The sequence below is a fragment of the Lates calcarifer genome, linkage group LG18, assembly GCF_001640805.2.
Source record: "Lates calcarifer isolate ASB-BC8 linkage group LG18, TLL_Latcal_v3, whole genome shotgun sequence".
NCBI classification, from domain to species: domain Eukaryota; kingdom Metazoa; phylum Chordata; class Actinopteri; family Centropomidae; genus Lates; species Lates calcarifer.
This window is the reverse complement of record NC_066850.1, coordinates 4428662-4456161: the sequence shown is the minus strand read 5'-3', so window position 1 is coordinate 4456161 and position 27500 is coordinate 4428662. Positions and strand designations below refer to the sequence as shown.

The following is a 27500-nucleotide window of genomic DNA, read 5'->3' as shown; positions in this document are numbered from 1 at the left end:
AGGTTATGGATGCAGGATGAAGATGTGATCTTACTGAAAGAGGGAAAGAGCAGAAAACGGCTTGTTAAGTCAAAGGAAAGAAAGAATTAGAGGGATTTGAGAGTCAGACGCCTGTTGCTTATTTCTTGCTTTCAACCGCTACTCATCACACACACACACACACCCACCCCTCCCCTTGGGTTTTCACAGTCCTCCCATCCCTCCATCCACGCCTCCATCCCTCCATCCCTGTCATGCGTTGCCTCTGTGCGACTGAGCGTTAGCAGCCTATTACCCAGGGTCATAGTCGCAGTTGCTTCAAGGCTGACAAGTGCATCTGAAAGCACTCAGGCAATGCTGAGAACCACATTAAATTCTATTATTGCCACATAGTCGCTTCATCCCTATTCAGCTGAAGTACAGGGAGGCAAATTTACCTTGTGAGAGACAGAGTTCACCTAATAGATGTGGCTTTATATCCTTTCCTTCTTTTCAAGGGAACAAAGCCACGGGAACAAATGCAAACAGCGGAGCCCTCGTTTTGCTAGCTATTTTCCTCCAGTTCCTCTATTGTCCAGAGGTTTTCATAAACACATTTTATTGTCACTGTGCATACTGCTCTCTCTTTCTGTCCCCCTCTCTCTCTCTCTCTCTTTTTTTTTTTTTTTTTTTACCTCTTTCCCACTCTGTTACTGAAAGCCCATTGTCAAGACATGGTCATTTGCTCCACAATGCCAGTGCAAGCGGGCTCCATTTGCAATAATAGCCCTGTCTTTTGGAAATGTGAACGTTGAATGGCCCCCATGGTAAACATACTGTAAGACCTGAGAGTGTGTTTGAAGGTCTGCCAAGGAGCTGGGTGCTCACAAACCAACTGAAGGGGATATTGTGTAGAGTTGCACTGTGAGAGCTCTGTCGTCTGAACGTGCTGAATGTGTGACAAAAAGGGAAAAAGAAAACATAATCCAGAGGAAAAGGAAGATGGAGAATTGGTTTAGGTTGTTGAGCGGAATGAGATTTGGTGAATACCTGCTGGAAGCACTTAAAGATGTCTTCATGCTAGCATTTTTTACAGTCAGCACACAACAAAGTGGTTAAAACACTGGACACACAGTGGTTATCCCAGAGGTTAGAGGGGCTACTTTTATCCTAAGGAACCACCACACTGTGTTGCCACCATCATATAACTCTAGTTCTCGACCTGTTATATCATCCTTTGAATATTGCTCACACTTCCTCCTGTTTTTCCTTCTCTCTCTGTCTTTCTACCTCCCTTCTCCTCCTTTTTTTTTTCCAGGATGTCTTCCAAGCGACCAGCCTCTCCATATGGGGGGACAGATGGAGAGGTAACCATGGCAACCAGCAGACAGCGAGTGGAGGATGAGGAGAGCGAGGGACTGGGCGGTGTCATCCACCTCCCCCTGGCCTCCTACTGCGGCAAGGTGTCCCCTCGCTCGCCCCCCAACCGCAACTTGGACAGCCCCCCCAACGCGGTAAGGACAGCTACCAGCTCCTGGTTTCATGTTCAATCTCGCTCTGTGTTTAAAGCGCTGACATGGGGTCATGCTTTGAAACAGGTGCGACGATGCAAAGACATAACCCACTTGAGCGTTCACATTACTTTTCTCTCATGTGGGGAAACTTTCTCTGATAAAGTTTCAAAAATGTTTTATGTTAAAACACAACAGCCACAATTTGCACTATAAATGACACTCTTTTTTTTAGAGTCATAACTCAGTCAAATCTGAACACACGTACATGATTGGCATGTGACAGTTGCTAAAATGTGAACAAATATTTACCAAAAAGGGGGGGGGGTAGTTTTGTTTTTAAATCCTAATAAAAACTGTCCTACAACACATATACTACAACTCACCTGCAAGCTAATTCTGCAGCCCTCGGCACTGGCTGCTTGGCCTTGATCTCCCTGTCTCCATTGGTTCTCTGCCACTGGCGTTCTTCCCATAAGGCTGTTCGCCCATGTGTGTTTGAGAGTCCCGAGGTTGAAAGTGACCCCCAGGGCAACAGACCCCAGATCAGATTATGTTCATGGTAATCCTGACCTCCGGCATTACAGAGGGATAGTCAGGGCTGAGGGCGAGCCGAACCCTCTGTCTGTAACACAAGCTTCGTAAATGAGCTGGAGAAGTTGGCAGCATCTGTGTGACAGTGACTTTTAACCTTTGCTAGAAAAATGTTTTATTTTTGTGGATGTACTCGGCTAGAAATTAACTGCACTGACCTTGTGTATTTGTTGTCTTGGGAAATGTGTATATTATGTAGTTTAATTGAGATTTTTTTGCTTATGTTGGATTTCCAGTAATTTCTGGACAAGAAAACAAGAATGTCTCTGCATATTGAAAACAAAATATGCATATACATTGTGGATCTCCTTACTTTAAATATATCGTTTACTCCTCTTATGGCTTAGTTAAGAGTCACCTTTAAAACCCTGACACAAGAAACTGCACAAATCTCATCAATGAGGAAACAAAATATATGGATATTTGTTTGGTGATTCACCATAGACATGAAAAGAGTCAGGTTTCTAAAGAGGCAGAAATTGACTTTCTCTGAAAGTGAAAAGCAGCTTGGTGCTGAGAGCTGTAGGTTTGTGTTTTTTTATTTTTATTTTTTATTTTTTTAAATGGTGGAAAAAATGAGGGTTCAAGGCTACTGTTTGGGCGCACATGTGTTTTTGCTTTTATGTGCGCGCCACCAACCATCGCCTTGAGCCCGTTTGATGCACGGTTGCGTGACTGCAAAATGTGAGCCATTGCAGTGAGTCATTTTCTTGGGGATGAAGTGTGACATTGTTGGTGGTGTTGAATGTATGGCTCTGTTTTTGCAAGTGCTTTTGTGCGCATTTGTATTTGTACAGTTGCATCTTCTGTGTGATTCATGTTAAATAGGAGTGTAGGCCTCGCAGTCGACAGGCTCATTGTAAACTTCTGTTAGTTGACTTGTGTGTGTCTGTGTGTGTACACAGCTACAGTATATGTGCGTTTAAGGATGACTCTGTTTTCCTGCATGTGCCTCATAACACATTCCATACATGTGGTGCGATTTACGATGCATGCTCAGTACATAAGTGTGATTACAAGGGTGTTGTGTCTTTTCACTCTGTGTGTGCTGTCTCCTGTTTTTCCCCTGAGCCCTCACCTTGATACACACCTTGTCACAGCAGCGCTCTGATAACAACCATTGACCTTCCCCCCCCTATACTGATGATAAATGCTTGCATGCTGTAAAACAATGAAACAGTGCTTAGGAGCTGTAATGGAAAGCTAATTCTGTAATTAGCCTCACTGATTAGCCCGCAGGCCCCTCCCATGGTGGACTCTGCATGTGTGGCAGGTGCCGACTGTAAACCAAAGTCCTGGGACCATGGGAGCACGCACACACACACACACACACACACACACACCTACACAGATACACCAGGTTATCTGTCACTGTTGAGGACATTGATTAGATTGTCCCTGGTTCATTTAGATGAATTTATATTTACGCTACACAAATACAGATACATTAATACTTTGGCCTGTATCACTGCCCTCACCCCCCTCATGAAAAACTCTTATATACCCTCAAAATGACACACAGCTGCTCTCAAGTCCATTAATTGACAGTAGAAGGGAAACGGTGCTGATTTGTGTGTGTTGGAAGGACTTGTGTTGTTAGAGAGGGCTCATACACAGCATAATAGTTGATGTGGATTATTAAGTGGCAAGCAGAGTGTGTGTGTGTGTGTGTGTGTGTGTTGGGTAGGATAGGGGCTTATCTGACTGCCTGCTTGGCATGTTGTAAGATGTGTGTTAAGTTTTTCAATCCCTTCGCCGCTGACTGTCAGTGAAGAGTGGATGAGAAGAGAGATGGAGAGGGAGAAGGAGATTTACAACAAGGGTGGAGGGTGAGAGGGGAGGTGGGACTCAAAGGGAGTGGAATGCCCCCCCCCCCTTCCCTCTCTCCCTCTCTCTCTCTCTCAGGGCAATTGTCGTGAAGTGATAGGGGGAAGTAAATGGCCCATTGGTGACTGGTTGACTTGGAAGTGAGGCAGCGGGGGAGAGCAAGAGGAGGGAAGGGGGGTTGTTGAGGGAGGTGGTGGGGGGGGTGAGATTACAGCTTTATCTTGTCATAGTAAATTAACACGGCAGCGGAGAAGTGCTCAGCTACACACTGACCTCTTCATCCCGCCTGCCTCGCCTGCCTGCTCAGCTTTGGCCCAGCCGCTTTACCTGCCTGCTGCAGCTGCACAGCCACACACATCACACACACATACAGAATAAAAACACCACTCACAACGTATTTTAAAAGCCTGAAAGGTGCCGGATTATTCACTTTTTGGAAATTTTTTTGTTTTTTTCCGTGCAAACCCTGGCTCTGGATAAGAATAGTGCTACTCGTAATGGTTTGCAAATGAATGTAGCTTAGCTAAAAGGGTGTTTTCACTGAATGTGAAGTTCTCACCGTGCAGCTGGACTCTGATTGGCTGAGAGCAGCTCAGTTCAAATGCCTGATGGGGAAGGATTTTAGCAGCAGTTCACTGAGGTCAACACAACAAATCCAGACGTGATGTAACCACAGTTATTAAAGGATGGATTTTAACTTTATTTGTGATAGAAACAAATTCTGAGTTCATGTTAAACATATGTGAAAATGGTGGATTATTATAACACGATAGCTTTAGGACCACAGTGATTTTTTAAATATCTTTCTTTCTTGCTGTGTTTTATGTTTGCATCTTACAGGCCCTTGCAGAAAATATGTTTTCACATCAGGCAGAGGCAAAGCATCTTTTCTCAAATGTGTTAATGGACAAACACTAATTATTTCATTAACAGGCAAGATGCACGTTAACATGACAGAAAAGCTATAAAGATATTTCATCAGGCATTATTTTTTATTCATTTTTCCTCCACAGACCTCCTCTTCCCCTCTTTTTTGTGTCATTTGTATGTGTTATTATGTCTGTGTGTGTGTGTGCATGCATGTGAATTTGCCAGATTTAACACAGTCATTGAGCAGTCTTGAGACACAGTGGTCACACTTAATTTCTCATGCCAGTGATGCACTAATGAATCAACACACGCTTGCCTGTCAACAGCGATGGGGTCGTGGTAAAATATACTGGCATGCATTTTTTAGCCAAACTGCTATTTAAAATACAGAAAATACAGCTGCATGTTTTCAGATAAGGAAAGGGCAAGTGTGTAATTCCTGGACAATAAGTTTAAATAGACAATTAGAATTAGGACATTAGAATTTCTTAAGTAATTCAGTGGCAATTATTTTAATTTTATTTTCAAATAAGCATTGATATTAATATACTGAAATAATTATCTATGTCACACAGTACATATATAGATATATATTTTTCTTAATTTGGGGTTTTCATGGTAAAGCTGAACCGTTTTGTTGGAACAGGAGGATAAAAGTAACGTGTGTGTTTGTGCGTTTGCCTGTTTGTCCCAGCCTGAGGGACCTCCAAGTCAAAACTGACAGTCTCTGTGTTTAGCCATGGCATGTAAAGGGATTTGCTGTATGTGTGTGCGTGTGTGTGTGTGTTTGGCAGTGTATCGGAGGTGCGTTAAGTGTATGTCGCGGAGATTGGCAGCTCTGGCGCTGAGCTAAGTCTTACCCCCCTGCAGGAGTGATCAGTGACATTCTCCTGGTGTGTATTTGTGTGCACATATTTTAGTTAAGCAGCTGTTTCCAGCTCTTCCTACTGCCACATTGTCCATGCCTTGATCTGCGACGACGCGCCAAGCATCAAATATTGTTATTCGCACATACACCTTGCACAGTCCAAGACATGTCAGGGTATAACACAGTGAGGGAGAGAGAGAGAGTTTCTTCTGTCGGGCAAAAGAGGGAGGAAGGGAGGAAGACGAAGGTATAAAAAAAAAAGAACATGAACAGCGGCATCTGTGCTGGCTGTAGGAAAAAAAAATAGCATTTGGATTTTTTTCCCTCTTTTTCTGGCAAGAGTTAAGTGTTTTTAAACCAACCTCCCCTCACAGATGAGCTTAAGAAGACAAAAGTTGTTTAATTCGGTTCCATTGCAGAGGCAGTAAAAGGATAAAGAGAGTGAGGCGCAATTTTTACTTTGTTCCAGTCATTTGGAAGAGAATTGACATCTGCAAACTAAAGGCAGAACCGCCCACACTGCCAGCCTGCCACATCCAGTGCATATAAATACATATATGCAGGCACTCACACATTTTACACGCACACACACACCTACAGGCTATGTGCACTCACAGTGTCACACATATATGTGCAGAAATGGCAGGAACCTGCTCGAACACACATGCACCGAGAGGAGGGCACGAGCATTTACAGTATCCAGAATTTCTGTTTGTACTTCTGAATAAATGCATGTTGATGAGAAAAGTTTTGCAGCCCGTGTCAATGGGGCAGGAGCAGAGGAACACGTCGCTGCGCACACGTCTGCTGAGTGACAACCGTTTACAATTAAGAGTCTGTCTCGTGTTTTCTGATCCCTCTGTCTTTTGGACTTTGCAGTGCAAATCGCCAGCGAGGCACATGGATTATATGTTGGGAGGTTAATATGAGGGGAGAAAAAAATCATAAGCCATTTAAGTTGCCTTTGGGATAAGGCTGTCTGTCTGACTTCACACATAAATAATGTCATGGGCCCTAATGTACCAGGTCTTTGAAGAAGCCACAGCTTCTTGCTAATTCCCTTTGATTGGGAAATGACCTTCATTGTTGGACGCAGCGAGATGACATCTCCCTGGCAGCTTTTTTTTCGACAGAGGGAAAGAGATCTGACAACCCCTCACCCCCTGAACTCCACCCCCCAACCTCCCCACCCACCACCAACACCTCTCTCCCCTCTGTCTCCTTCCCCGTATTCTTGTTCTGTTTGTTTTGTTTGTGCAACATCTTTCTCGAAAGAAAGAGTGCGGCTGTTTTAAGTAGGCGCTGGATTAGATAAATGGGATGTGACAGGTGTGACCGTTGCCTTCAAGATGCCTGCCTTCCTCTCTCTCTCCCTCTCTTTCTCCATGTATCTCTCTGTCAACTCGCTCTCTCGCTCTCATTTCCTCTAATAACATCGCCTCTCTCTCCTCCTCTCTTTTCTTTCTTTGACTTCTACCCGCTTCCTCTTCTATCTACTCCTTCTCTCCTTTTCTCTCTCTGTCTCGTTACATTTGCATGTCATGCCAGCGCTGATGCAACTCGTAATCACAAAACCGCTCATTTGAAGTCTGAAATTTCTCTAATCTGAAGAACAGGAGAGGGCGAAGGAAGAAAGGCAGCAACAAAAGAAAAGACAGGAGCAGGTCGAGCCGTGAGTTGGTCAGGTGCTGAAGGGAGAGGAGGAAAGCCTTGAGCGCTTCAGAATCACAAGACACTTTTCCCAGCGCAGATGCGGCCCTCATCCTGCCTCTGACTGAAGCCTCATCACCCTATCATACAGGATATATACACCTGCTACAGCCGTATCATCACTGTCACACTCTGTCCCCCCGTTACAATGCATGTGCAAGAGAGCCGGGGAGAGAATTTGTGAATTATTGAGCATGCTGACTTATTCACACACACACACACACACACACACACACACACACACGCACACACACACAAAGAAAGAGTCAGCCAAGTGTAGAAAATGCCATGTGATAATGGTCCTCTGTACCTCTCATACACTGTTTGGCCACCAACAATGAAAGCATTGTCAATATTGAAAGCCTCTGTCTGGCTTTATTCTCTCAGTAAAAGACAGAGCTATGATTTGAGAGGTTTTTTTTCTCTCTTCAGCTGAACTTCTTTGCCTATAGAATAGAAAAGAATTCAATCTAGAGTCACCTGGGGTCTAGATGACTTCATTGTGGACTGTGATCTCTGTATTAAGTTCCACTTCCACCAGCAGCCTACGAGTTAATGATTATAAAACCATCTCCACCATAATACGCTGTAATGTCATTAATGCATCTGGAATGTACCACTTTCTGTCTCTCTGTCTCTCTCTCACACACACACAGACAAGCAAGAGGTACTGTGTACGTGTGCCGCTGTCCCAGGTGGCGCACTCCATACTGTAGTCAGATTAGCCAAAGATTAACCCTGTGGACCATTGACCCTCCTGTGCACAAAGAGCTGAGCTGACAGACTGGCTGACTGATTGACTCACTTGTTTCTGTGATTAAACAGCACAACGCACTGTAACACACCTGTTTGCAAAGCGGGAGGGGGTTGGGGTGAGGATGGGGGGGCATGCTCTTTATTTGCTTGTATGTCTTGTCGATGCATTTAGAGTATGCACTCATGTATATGTGTCTGGTTTGACAGAGAGATGACGTCTATGTGCTCTCTCTCGGAGCTGACGCCGTCCTCCCTCTCAGTGTCACTGTTAATTGGGCTGAGCCGGCGTTAAGTCTATCATGAGGGCTGTCCAAACAAACACAGGTTTTATTGGGTCAAAGATTAAGACGCCGAGAGTTTCTTACCATTCAGCTGCTGTCGTGTCTTTCAGATATTCAAACAACTTCATTTGACTTGTCATTTTTAAAGAAAACAATGCTTCAATTGACCAAGATGTTTTGTTTTTTTCAAAATAAAATTCTGCCTTCAAGAGGTTTTTTTTTTTGAGAGGATGGTGATTTCCAAAGGTCATTAAACTTAACATGTTTAAGACTGTAAATGCAGCCATAAGACAGCAGGATAATTATTCATCATGACAGCTTGGCAAAAGCCACAGAGCTTTACTTTGAGCTGTATATATTATTTTTTGAAGCTGTCATGCTGATTGCTATTTTGTCTGTTGTGGATTTTTTACCCCTCTCATTCCTTTCACAAGTTTATGGAAATGATTTGACACTGCTCCAACGCTTTGTTTTTTGAAAAGGAATCTCTCTCTTTTTTTGTGATTTTTGATGGAGTTGCATCCTCAGCATTAATTGTCACAAGTCTCAGGACAAAAGTAGCGCCGACGCTGAAACTTGGGCTCGGGAGTTGGTACAGTAGCGTTGGATGCCCCTCAAAGCAGAGTCGTCGGAGGCTTTGTAATGAAGAGTTAGCGTGACTCTTAAAGAGTGCGCTGAGTCTTTTTGCTGTTGTTTCATGTGCTCGCTCTGTCAAGTACCTCCAAGTCAGTCAAATGCAGATTCCAGAGGATGTGAGAGTAAAAGGGAGAGAAGAAGAAGAGTGCCCTAACTTGAGATAACTGGCCGGTGATGAAAGTTGGTTGCAGTGGGCTATGGGAAGGGGAGATGGAGAGAATAAAGGGAGCAAGAGAAGGAGAGGATGGAGATAATGAGTGGGTGTTTGCCAGCTCCTCCCCCGCCTCCTCCTACTTTTTCTTCTTCCACAGTTTGTTTATTTATATCTTAAAGTTTTGAAACTAATAACTACCTTCTTTCTTTACCCATCCTCTCCTCCCTCCCCCTCCAGGACCAGGACGGCACTAAGGGGAGCTCTCTGAGTCCTTACCCCCAGCACAATTCTACCTCACCGGGCAAAGAGGAGGGCATAGGCGGGGGACGGCCCTGCAGTGACGGGGGCTCTGCCGTGGGCACCCTGGGGACCCCTGAGAGACGCAAGGGCAGCCTGGCAGACGTGGTGGACACACTGAAACAACGCAAAATGGAGGAGCTGATCAAGAACGAGCCAGAAGGTCAGTGATGGGGGGGTGTGTTTGTGCAGCCAGATGTGTGATCTGCTACTCCCCACCATCTCTCTGGCTCCGCACCGCTCTTTTATCACACTCTGTTGTCCTTGCTCTCTTCTTCTCTTCTTTCTCTTTTCCATCTTGTTTTCTTTACGGCTCTATCACTCTCTCTCTCTCCCTCTCTCTCCCTCTCCCTCTGTTATGAACCCACACACATTCAGATGAGAGGCGAGCCTTTGTTTTTCCAGCACACAGACAGATAGCTTCAGCTGTTTGGGCCTATTGTCCACCATGCTTTGCATATTTATCACAACCTGACAAATAAGATATGTGTGTGCATGCATGTGTTCATGTGTGTGTAGTGCATGAGTGTTTGAAAAGCCTGCAGACATACTTGGGCATCTTAACGACTCTCCAAATGTTTCCTGGCTTCAGTTTCAAGGGGGTTTGGCGAGGGAACTCGCATTGAGATTTCTTTCAGCTTAATAATCGGGGGGGTTAAATATAACTTATCACCTTTGCTGCCCTTAGAAGCCTTGGTTTAATTCGCTCTCAGCCCTCAGATAAAGACTTCACATACTGTTGAGGAGGCTAAACCAGATTTTTGCCCAGGGCTACATAGCTTAGCTTGATTAGCCCCCACATTTCATTCTCAAATTTAGCCCTGGGCTAACAGTTGGAGTCGGGAAAAGGGATATAATTAGCCTATGGCCAACTCTAATTTCCACCCGGCAGATAAATGGGGGATTAAGTAACTATGAAACGCATGTGATAGTGATAATGTGATAAGGGGATCACCAACAGGTGTCCGTCTCCTTAAGGAAGATGGGATAATATAAATAACATGGTGCTTTATTGGTAGAGAAATGTTTTGTGTGCTACACAGGGAGGTCACTGTCTGTTTTAAAACAAGGTCCCTGGAGCTTGTAGGGTTCTACTGCCTTGTTCAAGGGCACTTAACCCAGGCAGATTACTGGTGATAAGGTTACTGAACCCACTAACAAATTAAGTCATTGAAACTGATATTTTTATAGTTTGCGTGCTTCAAATACTAATTTATAGAAATAATTGAAAGTCCTTTTCACCTCCTGCACTAACAGTAATATATTCTGTAGTCAGCTAGACAGTAGTTAAATAGAAAAATCATTTTCTAAGCAGTTCTCCCTGTGATCATGTGTTAACTGTTCATGCCTCAGCTTCCAAGCTGTGGTTGAGAAGCACAGCGGAGATTTTGTTTTCTGTTCCATTGCTGAAGTTGGCACTAACTCCGGGGTTAACCCCCTGTCACTTTACTCAGAAGTTGGCAAGCAAAACATGGGAACTTGGCCTGAGTCTTGGGAGCTGTAGCATTTATTTATTGACAAACTGTAGCTTAAACTGTACATTCACGGCTAAATTTTAACGCTAAAGTCGCTCTGCTCTGATCACCAGCACTTTCCCAAAGGAGCTAACACTGCTCTTATACAGCATGTGATACTCTGATCCATTCAGATCCAAATAGATAAATGGAAAATGGAATGCACTTATATAGCACTTTTTTAGTCTTATCGACCGCTCAAAGCGTTATGTGCTCATTCACCAAGTCACACATACATTCATACTGATAGCAGCGGCACAAAACAAGAGACTACCAAACCTGAGGTTAGACTGTGTAATGAGTGTAATTGGGCCCGGTCTGACTCAGATCCTTGGTCACGTCTCATTTCCTCAGAACTGAGTTGGACCTGTGAAGACCTTTTAAAGCAGATGCATGCTAAAACATCCACTAGATCTTCTTATAAACCTCCATACTTTCCCCTTTAGCTGCTAAATCCACCACTGCTGTGCACTAAGATTTCTGTTCAAACATCTCTGTGAACTGTACGCAGCCTCAAATAACACTGTGCCCAAAAGGTGAAAGAACACTGCAGCAGCAGCAACGGCAGCACAGTGTATGTTTGTCTTAAAGTGTGTACTTGTGTGTGTTTGTGTTTGTGTGTGTGTGTGTGTGTGTCTGTGTGTTATTCCCCCAGAACATGAACAGGCTTTCATTTCAAGCTGTGATGTGCTAACCTTATTTTCCAGGCTTTTCTGTGAGGTTTTGAAAGCAGCAGAGACTGCTGGTCAGCTCTCGCCGTCTGGTTGTTTTTATTCCAGTCGATAGAGAGGCCTGTTGTGGCACATTTTACAAAAAAAGGGGAGAAAAAAATGAAAGAGAAAAAGAAAAAACTGGGCTGTTTGTTGAACTGAGCTGTTTTGGGTTGTTCGCTGCTTCACTGGACCTCATGAACCGGCTGCACAGGAAAAAAACAACAATAATGGATCTTTATGAGTCAGCCAGCGCAGAGAGAGAGAGAGAGAAGGGGGGGAGAGGAAGGGAGAGAGAGGGAGAAGGAAAAGAAGGAGGAAGAGAGGGAGAGGAGAGCGAAGGAGAGGAAGAGCAGTGTCTTCACAGACCCCATTAGCAGAGTGCCACAGTAGTGCGGCATCCAAACCAACCCGGAGCATTATCTGCCCTACGTTTAAATGAAACGCACTAACAAAAGGCCCCAGCGCCTCCAGACCTAGCGCACACACTCACACACACACACACACACACACACACAGACCCAGGCCAAGCAAGAAGAGAAAAGAAGAAAGAACAGACAGTAAAGGAAGAAAAGAGAAGCTGAGAAAAGATGAAGAGAGGCAAAGGGAAATGGAGAGAGAGGGGGAGGCGGGGGGGACGACAAGGGGCGGTATTGAGCGCGAGATAGAAATCCCTTTTCTGTGCCCGGCTAGCTATTGTTTGGCTGTGTGGCTCAGAAAGGCCATTAGCAGCAAACAGCAGGTTGGGATGAAAATTTAATGAAGGCTTTAATCATTATGAAAGGCCTGGAATATTACTGCTCTCTCTCTCTCTTTCTCTCTTTCTCTCTTTCTCTCTCTCTCTCTCTCTCTCTCTCTCTCTCTCTCTCTCTCTCTCTCTCTCTCTCTCTCTCTCTCTCTCTTACACACACACACTTTCGCACATTGCTTCCAGCTGGATCAATGACACACACACACACACACACACACACATATTTAGAGTGTAGGAACATTAACACCAGGAGGGATGTGAGCAAGAGGCCAAAGACACAAAATGGGTCAGAAAACGATAAACATCTCAAAACAGAAGGAGAAGCTTGACTTATCGAAGGCAGCCCCTGAGCTACACACACACATCACACACACATATACAGTCACACACACAAGAGTATGGCTTAAGTTTGAAAGATATAGTTTTGTGTCTGTGGCTAGTGTTGCTCTACTTAGACTAGATGAATGGAGAGTGGTAGATACTAGGTCAGTGTGTGTTTGTGTGTGTGCTGCTGAAGCCTCTGGGAGCATGTATACTTGTGTATGTGTATTTGCATATGTATTTGTGACAGAATGTGTGTGTAAGTGTGTGTTAGGGGAAGCATTGCATTTGGATGCATGCAGGCAAGGTGTGTGTGTATGTGTGTGTTGGCCTCTAATAAATGACTAGCCATGTTGTCCCCCATGGCCTGGCCCAACCATGCTCCACCGCTCTCCTGCTCTCTCCATTCATCTCCTGTCTTACTCCACCGGCCACCTGCTACCCTGGAGATACACACTCACTCTCACACATACATGTGCAGATGCACACACATGACTAAACACTGCTGGCCGCCATCTTAAATAAATTCTTCAGGAGCGACAGGAAGGAACTACAGAGATAAGAATGCCATAACACTGCCTTGTATGTGTGTGTGTGTGTGTGTGTGTGTGTGTGTCCGCAAGTCAAGAGGCTGCTTGGTGAACGGCTCGTGCTGGAGTGTGTGTGTGTATCATTAGGCGGAATAATGAGAGCAGAGTGCAGGAGCAGCGCAGGAGGCGCAGGGTTGAGAGGAGAGTCGGTGCTTAACCCCAAGAGAGATGGCTGCACATTCAGGATGAACACAAGCACGCACACACGTTGGCAGCTAAACACACACACACACCTGGGTTGGACAGTTCCCTTGGACTTGCCATTTAACCCCCGGTGACCCCTGCGCCACAGAGCAAGGCCTAGTGATAATGTATTAGCCCAGCTGTGGGAAAAAGACATGCACCTGAGAGAGAGAGAGAGAGAGAGAGAGAGAGAGAGAGAGATAGATAGATAGTAGATAGATAGATAGATAGATAGATAGATAGATAAAAGAGAAGATAAAGGACAGGAATTAAAAGGAGGAGAAACATCACTAAATGGGGCACAGATGTTCCTCTCTGCCCCTGGAGTGGTGCCTCTGCTGCCCTGGACTTTCACCAGACACTCAGCCTCATTCTTCCTCTCCTCCTCCTCTCTTCCTCTCCTCCTCCTCTCCTCCTCTCCTCTCCTCTCCTCCTCTCCTCTCTCCTCTCTCTCTCTACATGGCAGCTCTGACTGTAAGTGGCTCCCATTAAGTGCCAGCTGAGCTCCATCTCTGGACCCGTCTGTTGACCCTCTGCTACCCAGCTCTAGCTACCCGTCGCTGGGGCTCCACGGCCTCTGGGACTTATGTTGTTTTCTCCTTTTTAGTTTAAGCTCGGCTGTAAACAGACATAAACAAAGGCCCTCAACACTATGTGTTTCTTCTAAATACATTGACTGTACATCTTTTGATGTAGCCTAAATGTGAACAGCCAGTTGCATGCAGATTTGAGGCAACAGATTCAGTTAAGATTTTTCAAATGATGTCCCTTGCTTTTTTATTAAAGTAGAGCAGCCATATTCTTCACTTGTTACTCAGTTTTCCGGGCTTCCAGCATTTAACATTCTCAGGTGAAACCTGTGATACAAATTTGTATTGATACAGCAGCAGGTTTAAATCGTGTGGCTCAGGTGGTCAGTTTCCTCTGCTGTCAGGGTCAACAAATGGCAATATTCTTGTTTTACTGAGCCAGGGTGCAGCTCAGGGGTCAGATGCCCTCCTTTATATTTTACAGCCTTGATCTGTACACGCGTGCAAAGAGAAAAGACTCACACTCACACACACAGTCAGTGCGCACGTTGTGCAGGTTTACTGCTGTGCCGGCAACCTCGAGGTCAGCCAGAATGGTGTTTTTATGGCTGAGCGTACTCGCTGCTCTGAGGCACCGGTTTCCATACTGAAAACGCCAACTCAATGACAAATGTCACACAACACAACACACACTCACGGACGCATGCTCGCATGCACATGCACGCACAGCACTTCATCTATTTTCAAGGCAGTGAGAGGGAACCCAGGGCTTGCTTTTAGAGAGCACTGAGGCATTTTATAGGACAGCACTTAGGCGAGGCCATTGTGCCACACAAGCACATAGTGACCGGAGCTTCCTCACGCCTCCATACACTCCAATGGGTGACAATGGGAAGGGCGGATACATTCTGCCAAGAAGAAGGAGAGAGTGAAAGAAAGGGAGTGAAAAAAAAGAGCCGGAGAAGTGGAGGGATCGAGGCAGTCTCTCGTTCATCCGTCCATCAGTCCCCCTCCCCTTCACTTTGCCTAATCCTTCTACTGCTCTCCTATCTGGGGGGTTATGTCAAACACACACACACACACACACACTCACACTATAAACATCAACAATGGCATATACAACCCTTGCAAGTCATCACATGGACCTGCGACTTTTAAGCACACATCCCTGAGGGGAATTCGTGGACTTAAACACACACACACACACACACACACACACACACGTACAGCAGCAGGTTCATAGCCCTAGCGTGGGAGCGGACAAACGTCTTTATGTGATATCCACCCTTTGTCGGTAATTAGTTAGTTGTATAAATTAACATGAAGTGCAGCAGGACTCTTGCAGCCATTGTTTGTCGCGATCATTCTTCTCGCGCTGGGAAAAGGAAGGCGAGTGAAATGAAACAGAAGGGGAGGCTGAAAGAAAGAGTTGTTTTTTTTTTTTTTTTTAATTCCCTACAAGCGGGAAGGAAAGTTCAGGCAAGAAAAAGCATGATTTTGTCCTCCTGTTTGTCAATTAAAGAGCTCTAAATACACGGTCAGTATTTGATAAAGAGAAGTTTACATCATGCTTATGAGACTAACTCTGCCTTGAACTCCTAGCTAAGAAGATTTGAACTCTGTGTGTTGTGTTTTTGTGCTACACCTCCTATTGCCGTGACCTGGCAGAGAAAAAGAAAACCTTCAGGGGTAGAAAATCAAGCATGCTTTGCTTTGCTGCTTTGAAAGATCACAGCATTGAAAAGGAAATGGCATCCTTTTGCACAAATAAAACTCACTTAAAAGCGGACACCGAACTCTTGCTTCATGTTGCATATCCAAGACCCACCAGCTCCTCTTTATTTATCAGTCTCTCCAATTATCCAAGTGTCATTGTGTCAGTTAACTTCACTGCGTTTGTAGGAGACGGGGGAAAAATCATTGTGGTCATGGCTCACGATTCAAATCGAGTCAATTCGGGGAGTTTTTTTTCCCCTCTCTCTCTTTTGTGGCATGAGAAACGGGCAACGTCATGGGGCGAACCTGAGGCCTATTGTGGGGCCGTCCATTGTTGGCTCGATGAAAGGCGCATTCAAGTCACTTTTCTTATTGAATTGTTTTGCGTCTGCTTTTCAACGTGGCATTCTCTCCCCAGCCTTGCACGAGACAATCGGTGGGGATGAAACTCCTTTCTACCATTCTTCCCAGTCCAGATGAGCGATATTAAGGAGATGAATAGTGTGCATGTGTGTGTGTGTATGTGTGTGTGTATGTTTTTTTGGTGGCAGTGGAGGGGGGAGAAGCAGTGCCCCAGCTTTTGTCCAATACATGAGCATAAAGGGGCTTAGAGAGAAGAGAGAGGGTCCTGTGGTTTTCCTGATGGTGTGTGTGTGTTATTGGCCTCCCGGCGTGGCATTAAGTTAAGGACAAAAGCTGAGGTTCATGAATCAGCCAGGGCTTCCATAGCTTAGCCATTGTGACCTACTCACTCTTGACTGTCCTGCAGTACAGTGTGTCTGTATGCATGTGTGTATTTGTGTGTCGATACCTGGTGATGAAGTTTATGTGTCACACACACCACGTGAATATGTTTTGGTCACTGCTTGTGTAAGTGTGTGTTTGTGTGTGAGTCAGACTGTCCCACATAAAGGCCTCCTGTCACCGACTCCCAAATATTAGACAGGCCCCAGTGTTTTGGCATCCACACATTCACGTCCTTTCAGCGCCACGTCCCATGACCAAATCAGTGGAATTCATGATTTATCTATTCAGCTTTCTCATAAACTCTCTTCATTTGCACACCCTCTTGTTTTTCCTCCTTTTCTGTTATTTTCCTTTCTTGCTCTTTTCTCCCATTCCCATGGAGAGACAGAGGAATGTTTTTATGCTGCAAAATGGCCGTGAGATTAATGAGTTTTGCGTTAAAGTGCGCCGACTTTCACTTGTCCCTCAATTACTTTATCAAAAGGATATGAAATGCGACTGAGAAATTTTAAAACTTTTCATTGAGGCACTTAAGCAACAAAAACACTCTGAGAAACACTTTGGAAAGGAATGGCTGCTTGGAGTTCAACCAGTTTTCAAAAGGCAAGATGATTGCAACCCCAAAACATTTTCACTTTATAAGAAGAATCATCAACTTAGACGACAACTTCAACATCTTCCATTAAGTCGTTTACTGACGCACCAGCAGTTACTTTTTGAGTAGGTGGATGTTGCATTTTGGAATCAGATGCTTGATTTTTTTTTCCATCTTGACATTGTGCCATAGCAAAATATAAAAAGGTATCACTTTGCTGCAAGCTTTCCACACATCTCTGTTAACACACACATGCTACAGTGTGTGAGCATGGAGCCATTTCTGAGTGAACTTTAAATAAAGGCTAAAATAAGTGGAAGATGCTCATGAGTTAGGCATTCGTGACTTTTATGTAGTTTTTTCTTAGTTTTTTATGGCAGGGTCAATTAGAACAATTAGCAACGCTTTATTTTTCGGGTCCAGAATTTCCTATTAACCTCCTAGGAAGTTTTTCCTGGAGAGAACTATGTAATTTGGTATTTATAATACGGAAAATGGAGGCAAAGCTCTGAGACAGTTATTCTAGTCAGAGTTTATTTATCTGTATGGATTTCTGAAGCAGTTTCCAGATTTCCAGAGGAAAAACTTCAATATTTAAAGTCAAGGAAATCTTCATTTATTATTCATCATATTATCTGAAATGTGTGTTTGTCTGAAGACAAGTTTCACACATTTTTGCATGTTAAGCTACATCTTAAGTTTAGCCGCCAGGATAACACATGTAACACTGTGATACCAAGGATGCCAAGATGATCATATTGAAACAAATTTCTTGGCACTTAATGCACACATATGCATGTGCACGTATGTGTTTATGTGACCTATATAAACAGGTGCACATCCACACCTTCATGGTAGCACTTAAGCTGACTTTAGGCTATAATGTATAGACTGTAAGGAAGCTCTCTGTTGGAATTTATTAGCTGTGACTGTGTTTTCACAAGACATTCAGTGTGTGCACTTATAGAATATGCTTACATTATATGTTTAGGCAAATGGGCATGTTTGCATCTTCATGCCTTTAATGCCACATATTGATGTTAATATGTGTGTGTGACAGAGACTACACCCTGGTTTCCACTGTATAATCCAAGTAGGCTTGTGCACAAAGTAGCACAATCTGCTTATTGCAATTTAACATCTCAGCTCCAACACACATGTGAAAGCATCAGAGCTGTAGTCTCCCATCACCCATGTCAGCAGTGTCCAGCACAGGATTTAAGGCCTGACATGGATGTAAAGGGGCTTTAACAGCCTGAGCTTAGGCGTGGGATTGGTGCATATCACTGCACAGCTGCGTTAGACTGTCCACACACATGGTAATAATAAACACATATATATTGTACAGTGTGTCGCCCCGCACTTGATGACGAATACAGCAGCCTGTGTGTCCTGACCGAGGAGCCACAGCTACCCATGAGGCATCAGGGATAGCGAATGGACACATGCCAACAATCCACATAACTGCCACCCACAGACCACCCCTACTGTTCCCGCTCCCTCTTATATGAACTGATATGAAGGTGGTGTGTATACTGTTGTGAAGCTTTAGCACTTCAGTCATTCAGAGAGCAACAAGTCAGGCAGCGAGTGACTCAGTCAGACTTCCAATATGTCAGCCAGTCAGCTAGCACAGAGCATTAGCCGGCTAGCCACACAGTTAGCTACCATCTTGTAGCTCCTCAGTCGTCCATCCTGTCGGCTGGGGAGCCAGTCACTCAGCTGGTCCGTCAGCAAGTCAGTGTGTGGGTCTTTGAAGCCACAGGGTCTTTATTAATTAACCCCTGGCTGGCAGGTCAGAGTGCGGGTCCTGCAGATGAAGTGGTGGTGTCTGTCTTGTCAGCCTCAGGGGTCGCGACCCCGAGCCCTCAGTGTAGCCCGGCCTTATTTGAGCCAGATGTTGGGAGACAAGCATCTCCAGCACCCCCCACCCCCCACTCTCCCTCCCCTGCCTCTGCTGCATTATTTTCCTTCGCTGCCGCTCGGCGAACTGAGCAGCCGTCACCAGCCACTCATGTTGTTGGAGCTCTGATGCTCCTCTGGATCGCTGTACTTCTCTGTCTGCCTGCCCCCTCCCTCCTTCTCTCCACCATCCCCTCCTCTCTCTCTAGCCGTCTCTCTCTCCCCTTGGGATCCCTCCATCCCTCCATTCACCTCTCCCCTCCCATCCCTCTACTTTCACCCCTCCCTCCTCGTTTGGCCCACTGCCCCTTTCCGCTTCACTCTGGGGAAAGAGTGCTGTGTGTGTGTTGCCTGGCAGTGTGCCCACCCCCCCCCCCCCCCATCCTACCCGCTGCCTCCTTTTCTCCTAACTCATCCTTCCCTCCTCTCTCTCTTGCTGCCCTCTCATCCCTTGCTTTCCATCCTTGCCGTATCCTCGCTTCCATTTCTCTTCTCCGCCACCTTCTCTCCATTCTTCTTCTCCTACCTCTCTTTGTCCATGTCACTCTCTCCACCTGCTTCTAATCACTCCCCCTCCATCTCTTTCACTCCGTGCCTCCATTCATACTTCGCACCCCCCCCCTTTCCCTCCCTCCCTCCCTCTCTCGTCTCTTCCTCGGCTGGGCTCAGGAGCAGTGAACAGGTGTTGTCTCCTTTTGATTTGGGTGCGTTCGGATTAATGCTGTCAGCTCAGCTGTTAAAACAACTGCCACCGCCAGATGCCAGTCAGTTTGGGGCTGGAGCTGTCACCTACACACACACGCACACACACACACAAACACAAACACACACATATTCAAACATCCAAACACACTCAGATGCAGGCATGCACACATGGGGTAAAATGCACTCACACACACACAAACACAAAGCCTCTTGGCTCATTGTAATACCGACAAAGCAAATCAGCTGCTGTACGCCAGTCCTGTCTGTAACCCAGGTGTGTGTTTCTGTAGCCTTTCCAAAACATCACAGTCAGTGGGTATGAAAGAGATGTTATGAAACGATACCGTCATCATTAATACATTGTCAAGATTTGCTATTGACTCACTAAGACAACTAGAGAGTTCTTTCTGCATTTACAAAGATGAGACTCTCAGAGTTGTGGTGCAGTAGTTTAAATTTGTCAGGGGGTTGTTTAAAGGTCAGTGAACTCATCATTCAGACTACTGCACCTCCTGTGGCTCTGCACGCGCTCTCTATAGTCTGAGATTTAACCCCGGTGACGTCACCGGGGTTATCTAGTGTTAAGGAGGAATTTCAAACATTTGACAGAAAACCTGTTTCCTACACTCATCACATTAGAGTTTGAAAAATTAAGGAAAGGTTGAATGAAAAAGATGCTGTTGAGTTGCACCATGGGAAATGTAAGATCCAGTGTTTTTGGATCTCTGTCCAAACGTGGGATTTACTGTCAGGGCATTTCAGTCTCTCCAGTTCACTCTTTTTTTTTAATGGCTCGTGTGAGTCCTAACTTAATAAAAGTGCAGTATTAACTACCTTGAGCACCCCTTTAATCTTTGGTTCCCTTGCTAAATTAAAGATAAAATTTTCTTTCCAGTTAGACATTTGCAGCACTTGAAGTGGAGAGACTCCACTCAGCAGTTTCCCTCATTATTAAATCAGATGGTTTTGTCTGTCAGTCAGGGTTAAGCATTATAACTCTGTTGCTTGTGAGAACACAATCATTTTACTAAATACATTTTTGAAAATTAGCTTTTTGTAAAAACATTGTCAAAATCACTATTCAGAGATCCTGAACCAAGGTTCAGAAACTTTTTTGCATCTGTTGAGTATATCAACTTTGACATTTTTACTTTGTAAAACTTTTTGCAAATTGAATATTTGACATGGTTGCTGTGGTGAATACTTAAATTTAAGCATGAAATGTGAACTTTTCCCCTCCTGGAGTAAAATTGTGAGCATTATAACACTGAACAGGTCAAAAGGAGAGTGAGGTCCTTAAGCCACAAATTCATCTATAGCCTTAAACTCCTTTATTCACACAATAATCAGCTGAAGTAAAGACCTGAAATACAAAATTTGAACAGAAACTTGCATTTCAAAAAAATCTTGTCACATCACATACTTATCAGAGAGTGAGACGTTTGCTTCTGCATTCAGTGAATAAACCCGCAGTGAGGCTTGTAGGTATTAACTTGGCCTATAACTGTGTTTACTGTTAGAGAGACTCTCCATTCCTAAGGCAACACATGATCTCTACCTCTCCACCTTCACCCTCCCTCCCTCCCTCCCTCTGTTTCCCCGTACACTGCTCACACTCACTTGTTCCTTTCTTTTACTCCAAAACATCCATCCTTCCCCCTGTCTGTAGTCATCGCACAAACAGATGTGTGCACACACCTGTCAGGAGTTTCTCAGAACAGCACGAGTAGCTGCTTCAACTACATGTGAAATACTAGTGCTGCTGCTTCATTTTAAACTGTTATAAAAACTTTCACCCTATACATCTGTGATCTGTGTGTGTGTGTGTGTGTGTGTCTGTATGCGTCACCGCTTTTTTTTGGCACCGGCCCCCTTCCTACGCTCACAGCCGTTTTCCGCCCCGACAGTTGTTTAAATTTAGAATGTGGATCCTTGTTGTTGAATTTTGTGAGTAAAATGATGATTAACTCCGAATATCAATGATCAGCGGTGTGTAAGTGGTGTGTAACAGGGCTATTTACGGCTCCTTTAGATGCGGGTGGAGCTTGCAAGCTTCCTGTCTATGTGTGTGTGTGTGTGTCTCAGATCGTGGGCAGTGGGCTTCAGAGTGGTGATGCTGGTATCTTCTTCCATTTTACACATTCACATTCACAAAGTACGAGCGGAAACATTCCACTTTCCATCTTTTCCTTCTGGCAGATTTTTGGTCTATCTTTATCTCTCTCTTTCTGGGTGTCTGTCTTCCTCTCTCTCTCTCACACACACACACTTTTTTTCCTCTCTCTCTCTTTCTCAAATTGAACTCATGTACTCATGTTTGTATCCAGGCTTTCACACTAGACAGTCTTGTGATGCTGGTTCAAGGAGCCGTCCGTGCTGAGACACTGGACACTTGTTTGTTAGGTCATGTCGGTTTGTCTGACACACTCTTACACCCAAAAGTGCACACACACCCAACACACTCTCTTAACATTGAGCCCTCTGTCTAGGTCTCCCTGCCCACCCCCACCCGTATCAGTTTACCATGTGAAAACACAGGCAAACGCCGGATCTCCAGCCCCCATTAAGCCCCAGTTTTACCGCAGATCACTCCCCTCTCCTCCTCTGTTTTTTTTTTTTTGGTTTGTTTCATTATGCTAACGAGGTTATGGCCAAGGTTATCATACACCACTGAAGTCTCCAGTCTCTGCCGAGCCAAACGTTGTTAAGACAATTAGCCCACTCAAAGAATCATGGGTGTCCTGTCGGGGGAATGGGGGAGGAGGGGGGGTTTCAAAGACTGAAAGGAATGTCCAGGAAGAAAAGAAGTACTGATGCAATGAACCATGTCTGTGAGGAGTTGAAAAACCAACCAAACCTGATTCATGAGATACCGTATAATATGAAATATATCTATTGGCATGAGCATTTATTGTTTAATCAGTGTTTTAGTAGATGTCATTCAAACTTGGAATTTGAATATACTGACTGCACTTTTCAAGCTCCAGTGGGCATTTTCACAGTGAGTTAGAGCCTATTGATCTTGAATCTGTATGACCAACTAACAACTGGGCATGCCATCAACTAGCCAGTGCACATATTAAATGTTAAATGTTCACACTGGTGCAATGACTGAACAAAAAATCAGGCAAACTAGTATTTCACATGTAGATGAAGAAACAAGAAGAGGCATATTTTAAAAAGGAATGACTAAAATCACAGCAACAACAGCTAAGATATCCTGACTTCTAGTCTCTAGCACCCAAAAAAAATCTTAATCCTACATTTCCAATACTGCAACTCAATAATATCTTTAATTAAACCCTCCCTGCCTCCCAAATGCCCACTTCTTTCAAACCAAAAGGTTGAGTTTATAATGTTGGCCATTAGTTAAAATTATTTGTAGAAAAGACAACATACAGCTATGTTTACACTTTGCATAGTGCACCTTGTGATAAATAAGCTGAACTTCATGTGTAAAAAAGGTGTGGTGCATGTCTTTATCAATCCAATTAAGCCTACTTCAATTCATGTACATTGCACTGAAAGTCAGATTTAAGAGTAACATTTTTATTTCCCTCTCAGTGCAGTATGTTCTCTCACAAACTCTGTTATAATCATTTAATTTGTGTGAGTTCTACCCCTCATATTTGTTTGCCACAGATGGCAAAGTGATCTAAATGCGACCTAACCAGCAGCATCAGCCATTATTGACGAGGCAAATCTCATCAACCAATCAAATGTTTTTTTTTTTGTTTTTTTTTCTTTGCCTGAAAATGGTGTGATCTTGCCAGGAAAATTGGGGGAGTAGGAAAAGATTTACAGAGAGAGAGAGACATCGACGTGAGCGAATAATTGGAGCACAGTGACTCTTAAGGCTCCAACAGGTCAGGCACACAAACACTCGCAGGCACACACACACACAAACACGAACACACACATGCTAGTCAGCAGAGCATTCCAGTGCTGTTTGGACTGTTGTTGCCATTGGTCTAATGGTTCTCACATGTCTGTCGCCCTATCTTTGAGCAGCACACAGGACAATGTGGGCTATTCTTAAGACTTTACAACACGCTCTGTCTCAAGCCGATCGACGCACAGATGGAACAAACATTCACACATAGAGGAGAAAGACAAAAAGAGACAGAGATGGATATCAAGATTCAAACAGACACATAAACAGAGGGAGAAGTGTGTGCACGTGCGTGCGTGTGTGCGTCTGTCTGCGCTTGTCAACGGCATCCGCACTAACTGCACTAGGCGGGTCCCGCCTCTACCGTCCGGCAGAGCAGAGCCACTCTTAAGCCAAGCCAACTGTCAATCAAAAAGCCAACACAGGGCCAAAACTATGATAGCATCAGAAATAACAGTCTTTACCCATCAGTCTCACATGCACAAACAAGCATGTGCACACACACACACAGGCGCATGGGAGGTTAAAGTCACAGCTCAGCCCTGTTTGAATAGGCTTCCAACATGCAAAGCAGCATTAGTGTGTCAGGAGTGTCTTGCTGTTCTGTCTGTCTCTCTGTCATTGCTTTGACAGGCAGACCAAAAATGTCACGACTCACAAGAGAAAATGCAGCACCGTGTGTGTGTGTGTGTGCGTGCTCTCCGTCTGTCTCTCTTGTAGTTAATGCGTGGGTCCGTTCTCCTCCCATACACGGCAGGCCCCAATACACAATGTCTTCTTTTGTTGTCACGTTAAAGTGATGCAATAAAGCTGTGCAGTGACAAGGACGGCCCGGGGGCTGCTGCAGTGACAGAGACATTGAGTGTGTGTGCATGTGTGTGCGTGCACGTGTGTGTGGAGTGGAGACAAGAGCACTGAAGAGGGGTTATTGCCACGAGACAGATTGCAAGTGTCATTTTCCATTACAGCAGCCTGAGCCACTGTGTACGACACACACACAAACACGCAGATACACACTGATACACATGCCTTGGCCTACTTTAACAGGATGCTTTTGACAGGGAGAGATGTGCGTGCATTAAGAGAGTGCCGGCCCCGACTATTTAACCCTCTCCTCACCCTGACACAAGGTTGAGGCAGCAGAATTCGCAGACACACACACACACCTTTTTTTCTTTTTTGTAATATTTTCTTTGGCTCGTCTGATTGGTTGATTCATAGGTCATTGATATAATTCACATTTTTCCATGAAACTAAGGACTCTAAGCATCTGTAAATTGCATTTGGATCTGCAAGTCACTTAGAAATTGTGGCTGAAAACCTAATTTTAGTGATTTTCACGGTTTAGTTGAAAGATTATATCATGGTCCTCCATCCGTCTTAAAACATATTGGATCATTTTCAAAATGTGTTGACACTAAAAACTTGAACGTTTTTCTTACTTTTTGAGAAGTTTCCAGTCTGGAAATACAAGGTTTCCACCTGGCAACAGCGCCAGGATAGAGTGTACTTGTCAGATCTTTCAGAGAAAGAATCCTCAGTGAATATACAGAGTTTTAAATACAGCATGATCCATTGTTGCGTGTGAACCTCTATTATCTATTCAAAAGTCTCTCATGAGGCTCTGTTTGTTAACCAGGCAATTAGCTGGCAGTATTTGGTGGTTATCAGTACCACAGTTGACACTTGGTCTCTTCAGCCTGTAAAGTATGAGGCAGTAAAATGAAAATGGGATCTGTGTTCGGTCCCATAGCTTGTCCCTAATAAGGTGCGGTGGCAGCGACTATCAGGGGCCGAGCTGAATTAGTCCATAGCGGATTCAAATGTCTAGATGCTATCAAACACCATTTAATGATAATGGAGGTCACAGAGGCAATTGGGAAAATGGTGTGTGTGTGTGTGTGTGTGTGTGTGTGTGTGTGTGTGTGTGTGTGTGAAAGGAACGTTTCTCTGTCTCCCGCAAAAAAAAAACTCAAGCGTTAAGATAGCATCGCTAATTTCTCCAGCTCGGCACAAAAACAACATGCAGAGGAGGGGAGAGAGAGAAAGAAAGAAGAAGAAGGAAAAAAAACAACAACACACAAGCGAAACGAAACAACAAGGAAAGTTTTTCGGCGACTTTCTCGAATGTCGCTCCAGATTTTGCCCTTCATCGTTCTTTCACAATGTCGCGCCCTCTCCGCTGCTATTTCTGACTGCCAGTGTGTGGATCTGGCTCGCTGAGATTTCATGCCAGTGTAAAAATTGGCTGAGGGTTTGGTTCAAATCAAATTGGACATAAGCACCCACAACACCATCTGTTAGGGAAAGGCAGTGGAGTGAAGGGCAGAACTCTGTATTCAGATAAATGGATTTTCAATTTATTAAATTGTTGACTGACACCCTTGTAAATGTTCGCTTTATGTGCTGTGGCCTATTCTTAGAACCTCACATTTAATGGAAACATGCCGCTATACATCCATACAATCCCTAAAATTAGAATGAGAAAAAAAAGCTCCCACTACATCTGTTGTTTTGTGAGTTAAATTCATTCTTTTTATATTTTTGCAACACATTTGCCTCACATTTACATGACTGGAAAAAAAAACCTACATTTGTCCTTTTTTTCAAATCTTTTTCTGAAACTATCTGGCTTTAAATAGACAAAAATAAAACCCTCTCCCTGGTTAGTCTTTAGGTGTTTTGGCAAGTTATACCGCGCGTGTGTGTTTGCAGGTTTGTTAACAGCTGTGTCGCCCTGAAATGTGTTTAGAGGCGCGTCTGTGATTGTCACAGTACTTTAGGGGAGGACCATATGTCCCTTGTCGCTCCACCCAAAAACTTAACTTACTTTGCAAGGTGAATAACAGTCTCATAACTCTCAGAAGTTGATGTCATGTTGCTCGCTGTGTGCGAGTGTGTGCCAAGTTCTTTCGGTTTATGTGTGCGTATGAGTGTGTGTGCTGGTGTCCCCCTAGCCTGCCTAGTGGTCTGGGTGTTTATTAATAACTAAACTTGGAGCAGCTTCTGAATGACAAGTCACTGTGGACGATGAGAGCGACCAGGGACTGACTCACACTCACTGTTTCTTTCTGTCTCTTTCTTGCTGTGATCCTCTGCTTCAGTGGGAGACGGGGGAGCACTGGGAGGGGGCTAGAAAGTAAGGAGGAGGAGGAGGAGGAGGAGGAGAAGGAGGAGGAGGAGGAGAGGGATTTTAGTGTTTACACTGAGGCCTGGCCACCGCAGCAACTGTTGCCAAGCGCTGTTCTCCCCAACAACAAGCCAGTAATTGGTACTTTTAGCGGCTAACCTTGCGGAGGTGGTGGTGCGAGGTGGGCTTGGACAAAAAGCTTTTTGATACATCTCCCTCTCTATCTCTGTCTTCTCTCTCAAGCCGCCGTATAGTGCCCCAGTGTTTTTTTTTCCTTCTTTTTTTGACAAGAGACTGCCCGTAATCTTGGCACGGCCCTCCTTTTGCTTTGGAATGATTGGACCGTCTTTAGAAGGAATCGATGAAAATGTGTCCAGACACATGGCCCAGCTCAACCAGACATGAATTGATCATCAAAATATCAACATCATCATTTCATAATGGAGTATGTTGGCTCCGTCAGAGTGAGGGGAATAGCCAGACTGAAAAGCAAAAGCCGCAGTATCAAGAGGGTGTAAATAAGTGAGGAGTCGTATTCCAAATTCTGCTTTTCTGAAGTTTCTTTGAACATCTTCATAATGTAGAAGATCCAGTCTGTTAAAGTTGGAACATTTTACTACTGAAAATCTTAAGCTACCTCGTATTCTTTAAATAGTAATGCCACTTTTTCCCTTTTTTTCTTTATTCTAAATGAAACAACTTGTTAGTTTTAAACCACAGCACTCTTCTCTGCTCTATTAAGTGTTAGGACA

General features: G+C 44.4%; 1 protein-coding gene across 18 annotated transcripts in view; it reads left to right on the top strand.

The window, feature by feature from the left end:
• sox5 (SRY-box transcription factor 5) overlaps positions 1-27500 on the top strand; it is a 213121-nt gene that overhangs the window by 135046 nt on the left and 50575 nt on the right. For all 18 annotated transcript variants that reach the window (XM_051077570.1, XM_018700507.2, XM_018700506.2 and 15 more), the window contains 2 exons: positions 1277-1472; positions 9403-9625. In XM_051077570.1, the coding sequence (XP_050933527.1) occupies positions 1277-1472; positions 9403-9625 (419 nt within the window). The remainder of the gene's footprint in view (positions 1-1276; positions 1473-9402; positions 9626-27500) is intronic.